Consider the following 7,999-nt stretch of genomic DNA (forward strand, 5'->3'; position numbering starts at 1 on the left):
ATTTTGGTGTGTTTTACCTAAAAACATAGATGTTTCTTCAAGGTTTAAGAGTTATAAATAAGTGTCTAGAAACATACCTGAGATGTTTTTCCTTGAGATGACAAACACTATAGGTTTAATGGTGACCCCTTGCAAAATGGTAGTACAATACCAAATATCATGGTGTTACCAAATGATTTTTCTCAAAGCAACAAGCATGGTGGGTTTAGTGGCTACCTCATTACTAAAAGGTAATATGATGATGATGATGATGATGATTAACGTCCACTAAGACCAATATGGTTTATTAGACCTTAAGAAAGATTAATTGAGATTTTTTAACAATTTATTTGTACGATCGAAAAGAAGGGAGAGAAGTGTTCCTAGTTCCCCGTAGTTTCATTGACTTAACAAGTCGAGAAGGATGGTAGTGTGACAAATATTATGAAAATTAAAATGAATGTGAGTAGGAGTTGCACAATCCAAGAGAAAGTGTTTTTTATCTTCAACCCTCTTAGTATCACAAAGGTGACAAACTCGTTCATCCCAATGTGTTTTGGGAATAGACCAATGCTCGGTTACACTTTGGAGCTCATGAAAATTAGTTATATTGGAAATATAATACCACCTATGATGGTGCCACAAAAATGTTGCCTTATGAGGTGACATATGGAGAAAAATAAAATAAAAAATCATGGTCTCATATTTACCAAGCACATCCAAGGTATAGAAGGTGGGGAAACCTTGAATGTTTGAATCGATATTTGCTGCACACTCAAGGAAAATTTATTGTTAGCTCATTACAAAATGATGCAATGAGTGGAGTAATGTCAATCCAATCACCACTTTGAATAAGGGGACCATGTGTTCCTTTAAACCCAAGATCAATGGACCACCTCTAACATTCAAACATATTGGACAACCTACCTCTAAATTAGCTCTATCAATCCACTTTAAGATCCACCCTATATATCATCTATCATTAAGATCCACCTTATATATCATCTATCATGTTTGAAGAGAATAGTGAGAGAAAATTATGGAGTTCAAGCCATCTTCCTAGAACTAGATGAAGAGGGTTATATTTGTTTATAGGATGAGATAGTTTTAGACAAAAGAGATAATTGTTGGTACCATTGCATTATCCAAAAAGTTTTGATTAAGTGGAAGGATAAATAGTATAAATATGCTACTTGGGAACACATTAAGTGTAAAGTTGTTGCGTTGAAAACATCTATGATGTTAGAACAAATTTCATATCTCCAATCTTGAAAAAAAATACTACTTTTATTGAAAAAGACATATTAAGATCCCACCCTAATGCTAATAGTTAAGTAAGTAGATTATTACTCTATGTATAATTACAATTTTTATTAAAATAAGAATCACTAAATAGTTAAAGTATGTGAAATAATGTTAAAACCTCATTAAAAAAATGTCCACTTTATATAAACTCTTTAAAATAAGTCCATTAGATGATTAGGATTTGATATAACCTCTTTAAAATAAGTCCACTAGATAATTAGGTTTTGGAATTGATAAAAATTATTTACACAAACATAAACTATATAAATTAATGCTACGTGATTAATATTACTATAAAGCTCTAATATATTGGAAGCAGGGCGTCAAAAAAGGTAATCAAGTTTTTACAATTACATCTACATTGGACCCAGTTACACTTTAAAGTCCCGCTGTTTGAAAGTAAATTATCAATTTTTAAGTAAATTATTAATATTATTTTATTAAATTATTTTTAATTTAAAATAAAATAATAAATTTATTATAAAAAATTATAAAAATTAAAAATTTATATATGGAAAAAAGAGAAAAGCAAAAAAAAGATAAAAGGAAAGTATCTTAGTTTGTGTGATTCATCATCACTACTAGTTAGTATTCATCATCACTACTAGTTAGTATGATTCATCATCTAAAACCAGATTCAAATATTTTATATTCATGGTAAAATATCACAGTTTTATTTTATATTCATGGTAAAACGTCACAATTTCCGTTATGGCGAGAAAGGGAATAATAAATCTTGTCGACTACAACAGAGATAAAAAAACAAAGCACCCATATACATGATACTTATTCCTTGCGAAATATAAAATCGAGCACACATCATTCAATTAAATTATTAATTTTTAAGTAAATTATTAATATTATTTTATTAAATTATTTTTAATTTAAAATAAAATAATAAGTTTATTATAAAAATTAAAAATTTATATATGGAAAAAAGAGAAAAGCAAAAATAAAGAAAAAAGGAAATTATCTTAGTTTGTGTGATTCATCATCACCACTAGTTAGTATGATTCAAATACTTTATATTCATGGTAGAACATCACAGTTTTATTTTATATTCATGGTAAAACATCACAATTTTCGTTATGGCGAGAAAGGGTATAATAAATCTTGTGACTACAACAGAGATAAAAAAAGAAAGCACCCATATACATGATACTTATTCCTTGCGAAATATAAAATCGAGCACACATCATTCAATTCATTTCATTACACATCCTTCACAAAGATACATAATGCGTTAAAACGCTGGTTGTTGTGGATTGCTCTCATGGACAAAAAGGTTTTGTAAATGAAAATAGCAGGTTACATTTTAAAGCCACAATATAATAACAAGTTTTAGGTACATCGGCCTACAAGAGACCTGAGACCGTCGACAAACGATGCCGGCCATGCTTGGCACCGGGTTATACAGGGGAAGAATTTTTGAATATATATTTCATGGGAGGGATTTCAAATCTGAAACAATTTTTGACGGTTATTTAAAAATGAAATTTCACCGGTTAAGAAAATTTTCGCCGACGAAGCCCGGGGGTCGCTCTCCTACGTCGCAGCCTTCAGGAACGTCCAGCCGTTTAAGACTTCTCAGCTGCGCCAACCCGTGTATGCGCTTCAGTTTATCACATTTGTGTATAACCAAGTCCTCCAAAGATGGCAATGTTTCCAGACTTGGCAGCTCCTCTAGCTGTGGGCAGTACCCAATGTCTAACCTTTGAAGTGTTGCTGGCAGTGCTCCAACCTTTACCAGATGAAGACACCATTCTATTTGGAGAATTTGAAGATTGGGGAGAACAGCTTCCAGCTTGGAGAAATTTAAGAATGGGGAGAACAGCTTGAAGATTGGGGAGAACAGCTTGAAGATTGGGGAGAAGGTTTCTGTTTCAACTTTTTTGGAAGTTGCTTCTATTGTCGGGCATTCTTTTATCTCTAACACTTGAAGAGTCTCGATCAATTTAAGTGTCAACGCTTCCAATCGAGTCAACCTTCTAATGGAATCGGGAAAACATTTCAAGGGGCAACATTCCAGCTCCAATTTCTCCAAACTCCTTAGATCACCGAATGAAGGTGGCAGCAATTCCAAGCAAAAGCTTTTTAATTGCATATATTTCAAATTACTTAGGTTACCGATAGCACTTGGCAATTCTTTGAAGCGAAAGTCCAACAAACACAATCTTTGCAACCGTGAATATGCAAGTTGGGTAGGCAATGTTTCAATATTCTCACGATCTGAAAGAGAGAAGCCTCCTGAAAGAGACAAGTCTTCAAGTGTGGTGATCTTTCCCAGGGTTGCTATCGAGATGGTGAACTGCCCTTTTTTCCGCACGGAGATGGGGAACTTGATGCGATCAGTGAAATTCAGATATTTTAGTTGCCTAAAATTTTCGAAAGAATTCGGGGGCATCCACAATTCTGAACACTCAGACAAGTCAATATGCTGGAGCTTGCTTAAATTCCCGAAAGAATTTGGGAGCATCTGCAATTCCGAGCAGCGGCTCAAGTTAATATGCTGGAGCTTGGTTAAATTCCCAAAGGAACTTGGCAGCTTCTGCAATTTTTTGCAATTAGACAAGTTAATATGCTGGAGCTTGGTTAAATTCCCGAAAGAAGTTGTGAGCGTCTGCAATTCCGTGCACCAACGCAAGTCAATATGCTGGAGCTCGGTTAAATTCCCTAAAGAATTCGGGAGCATCCGCAATCCCTTGCAGTAAGTCAAGTCAATACGCTTGAGCTTGGTCAAATTCCCAAAGGAATTTGGGAGCGTCTCCAATTTATCGCAAAACTGCAACTCAATATGCTGGAGGTTGGCTAAATTCCCGAAAGAATCTGGCAGCATTTCCAATCGGAAGCAAAAGGACAATTTAACATATTGCAGGCTGGTCACGTTCCCAAAAGAATCTGGCAGCGACCTCAAATCACAATAACTTAATTCCAAGTATTTCAAGGACGGCAGATGACAGAACTCATCTGGTAAAGCTTCCAATGGCAGTCGCGTACCCAAGTCACCCCTGAGGACAATCTTCTCAAGGTGCTTCAGCTTCCCTACGGACTCTGGAATCTTGGACAGCTTACCAGACCTGATATGCAACTGCCTCAGGTTCAGAGGTGCCTGCAATGCTCACCTCTGTCAACGATTTGGATTGCGGTATATCAAAACTGCAAAACAATATTTACAATAAAGAAGAACAAAAACAACCCTGCCAATAAGTTACATGAATACCTACCTGAGATTCAAGGTGCCATAGCGTTTCCAAATAGCCTCCCCTTATATCTAAAGCTAATAAATTCCGGGTTGAAATCTGTGAAGCTAAGGAGGAGTACGGATAGAAACCACAGGAAAGATATATTAGTTGCAGTGACTGCCCAACGCTGAATATGCCTTCCATGCCATTCATATATTCCGCACAAGAATCCTGAAAGTCGGGCAGCTGCAACCTCAGCTCAGGTACTAGATGACAGCATTCTGGAAAAGTTTTGATTTCCACCTAAATTGTTGTGTGGACACTATTAGAAACAATATTGACATCCTTGAAAAGTTTAAGAATTCAAAATTTGACAGATCACAACACTATTTTAAAAGCCTGTCAAAAACTTCAAATACGTACAAATAAGTAGCTACGATGTCTTCGGGCTTCAAACCAAATCCGACGCAAAGGTTCTTTGCTCGCCAGAACTCTGCCCAGGTCCCTAAGGTGGTCGTGCATTCTTATGCATTCTGCCTCCTCTTCTGAGTTATATAAATCCTCCAGACACTCCTCCACCTTGACCTCCACGAGGCCCTTGTTTTGTAAATTCTGAAAACCCAGCGATCCTTCCCACCCGGATGCGTCCCATATCCTAATGGCTGTCTCCTTTCTTCGTCCTATGAAGAAACAGGCAATATCTAAGAATATTTGCCTCTCCTCTTCATCCAGACTGTCGTAGCTAATTTTCAGTGTCTCTTGTATATCCTCCGGAAGTATTTTGGAAATTTTGCGCAACTGCAATTTCCAATACTGAAGATTTCTACGATAAAGATGAGAGCCGATGACTTTAAGAGATAATGGCAACCCCTTGCAGGTAACCAAAAACTCATTAACCACTTGTTCGAATCCTTCAACAACGCGAGGTTGTCGGAATGCATGCGAGCAGAAAAGCTCTCTGGAATGTTGTGGATTGAGGCCTTCCAGCTTGTAAATAAATCCATCTTCAACACCCCAATTTGTAAATACGCTCTTATCTCGGGATGTCATTAAAATTAAGCTACTGCAATTAAAGACATTCTCTGGTGTAATCGGAAGCAATTTATCCAGCTGATCGAGACTATCGACATCATCTAAAATGATAAGAGCGTGACACTGTGAGAGATGCTTTTTAAGAAGAGAGGTGCCAGCATCAACGTTGTCTATATTCTCATCTTTCCCACTCAAATCCTTAATAAGTTGCCTCTGCAAGGACTTTAAGGATCCTCGAGAGACCTCTCCTCTGACATCAGATAAAAAGCTGGAACGACGGTACTTCGTTCTCTCACAGTTATAGAATTCTTTCGCCAGGGTCGTTTTTCCAACGCCCCCAAGTCCCAGAATTCCTACAACCCTAGCCTCCCCATTTTGGTGCTGCTGGGATAACACTCTTTCTTCAAAATCTTTAATTTTGTCATCTAATCCAGTCGGATATTTGGAGACATACAGGGGTGGTTTTGGAACTATTTCCAGCACCCGTTCCATGACAGCGGCCAGCAACATCCCCTCGTCACTGAATAATATAGAGAATAAACTTACTCGTAAGGGAAAACTAGATGTTAAAGTATGATATACCTAGGAATCAGACAAATGAAAAACAGGCTGATAAACAAACAGGGAGAGTTGAGTACTCACCCATTATAAGGGGCCCCGTCCAACTCGAAACCGCTGAGTCCTGCAACTTCTTTGAGAGCCTTCTTCCATTTTCCAATGGTGTTGGAATCGTATCGTGGTTGCAGAGAATCGGATGCTTTCTTATTTTGGAGTGAGAGAAGGGCTCGAGCATACACTCCTTCTCCCTCCGTCCATCGAAGTTCTGAAGGATCGACATGGAAGAATATGGGAAGAATAGTAGACCCTTTCTCCAGCATCGACTCAAGCATGAGCAGCAGCTCATCCAGACACCACTTTGACTCGACATAATTGCGGGAGAAAACAGCAATATGGACAGGGGAGGTTCGAATAGCACCTTCTATCTGATCAGTTAACTTTTCCCCTTTCTGCATTTCTTCCCTGTCCAGGAACACTCGCAATCGATGATCAGTCAGCCGATGGTAAAGATGGCTGACAAACGTGTTCTTAACATCAGGGCCTCTGTGATTGAGGAACACATCATACTGGTAGCAATTGTTGTCATCCGCTGTGGAGGCGGAGGCGGAGGCCGATCTGGAGGAAGATGCCATGGAATGCAGAATAATGGAGAAGTAATACAGAAGATTGGGAATGCGCAATCAATCACCTCAATATAATATTTTCCTCTGGTTGAGCTCACAAGTGCAAAAGGGTCTACCAGTTGCTTCCAAGTTATTAGCAGGCGTTTGGCACGCTGTGTGTTTATCTCTCGATATTTTTTTTCATCTGAAAAAGTTAAGTCTGGAGCAATTCTCGAGTGTAGATAGTCTATTTCTATTTCTATTTCTTTTGATTTTACTCCAAAGAGAGTCTTCCTTTTTCTTTTGATTTGATTTCATGAAGTACCGCCTGCCACGTGACGCGTTTCATCTCTTTCCTCGTAACGACGATTCCATTTCGCTTTATTTCACCTTTTTCTTTTGATTTGATTTAATTGAGTACCGCCTGCCGACTAGTCCATGCCACCCAACTTCCTCATTATGCCCCTCTTATTTTTTTATTTCAAAAGTTGATTTCAACTTAAGTTCACAAATAGATATCTCGATGGAAAGGACTTTTATAGACTAAAGAATAAACTGGGTCTGCGTGGGCCAAAATATAAGTAGGACCGCTAACAACTACATTATATTAAAATATATTTTTTAATATTTTAAAAAAATATTGATATTTGTAATTTATGGTAAATTATAAAATCACATTAAAATTATTTGATTATATAGCTGTGGTTAATATTTTTTAATTAATTTAGAATAATTATTTTGTTTAGATTTGATATAAAAAATAAAGATATTTACAATGTAATGATAGGAGGCATTATTTTTTTTGGGTAACTTTCTAATTATTATAAAAGTTATGGTATATTGGAGTTTGTATATTGTTGTGAATTATATCGGTTAACTAATATGAGATTAATTTTTGGTATAGAAAATTGTTTTTATCTTAAACAATTTTAAGAGGCATATATTATAAGCATATCCAATTTAATAATAGATATTTTTTAAAGAGCGCATGTGAAAGAGGTATTGTGAACTATTTTGAATGATTTTTTTTTATATTTTTTTTGGAATAGAGCAGGATAAGAAATTAGAGGAACAAAGATATTCTCACCTCAAACAATCAACCATTATATTAATCATAATGCGAAATGCAAAACAATATGTATTTAATTAAAAATTTCATCACAGGTTTAAACATGGTTATCAACTTCATCAGATCCCTTCAAAGTTCTCTTTTTTATAGGTTGTATTTAGTCGTTTTTACCTCCATTTAAAAAGGTGGTATTCTCAATATCATCTCTTTTTTGGGGTTGAAACTATAATGTTTTACAACCATGACATCAAAAATTCATAATATTGTTAACG

General features: G+C 36.3%; 1 protein-coding gene across 1 annotated transcript; it reads right to left on the bottom strand.

The window, feature by feature from the left end:
• Positions 1–2,415: 2,415 nt before the first annotated feature.
• Positions 2,416–6,882, bottom strand: LOC149212330 (disease resistance protein Roq1-like). The gene is made up of 4 exons (XM_089390593.1): positions 6,141–6,882; positions 4,890–6,018; positions 4,509–4,769; positions 2,416–4,393 (listed from the first exon to the last, which is right to left on the bottom strand). The coding sequence occupies exons 1-4, from the start codon at positions 6,686–6,688 to the stop codon at positions 2,783–2,785; spliced, it is 3,549 nt and encodes a 1,182-aa protein (XP_089246719.1). The 5' UTR covers positions 6,689–6,882; the 3' UTR covers positions 2,416–2,782.
• Positions 6,883–7,999: the final 1,117 nt, after the last annotated feature.

The sequence above is a fragment of the Pinus tabuliformis genome, chromosome 1_1, assembly GCF_031772625.1.
Source record: "Pinus tabuliformis cultivar Carrire ecotype Pingquan chromosome 1_1, CPIR1, whole genome shotgun sequence".
In the NCBI taxonomy this organism is placed as follows: Eukaryota; Viridiplantae; Streptophyta; class Pinopsida; order Pinales; family Pinaceae; genus Pinus; species Pinus tabuliformis.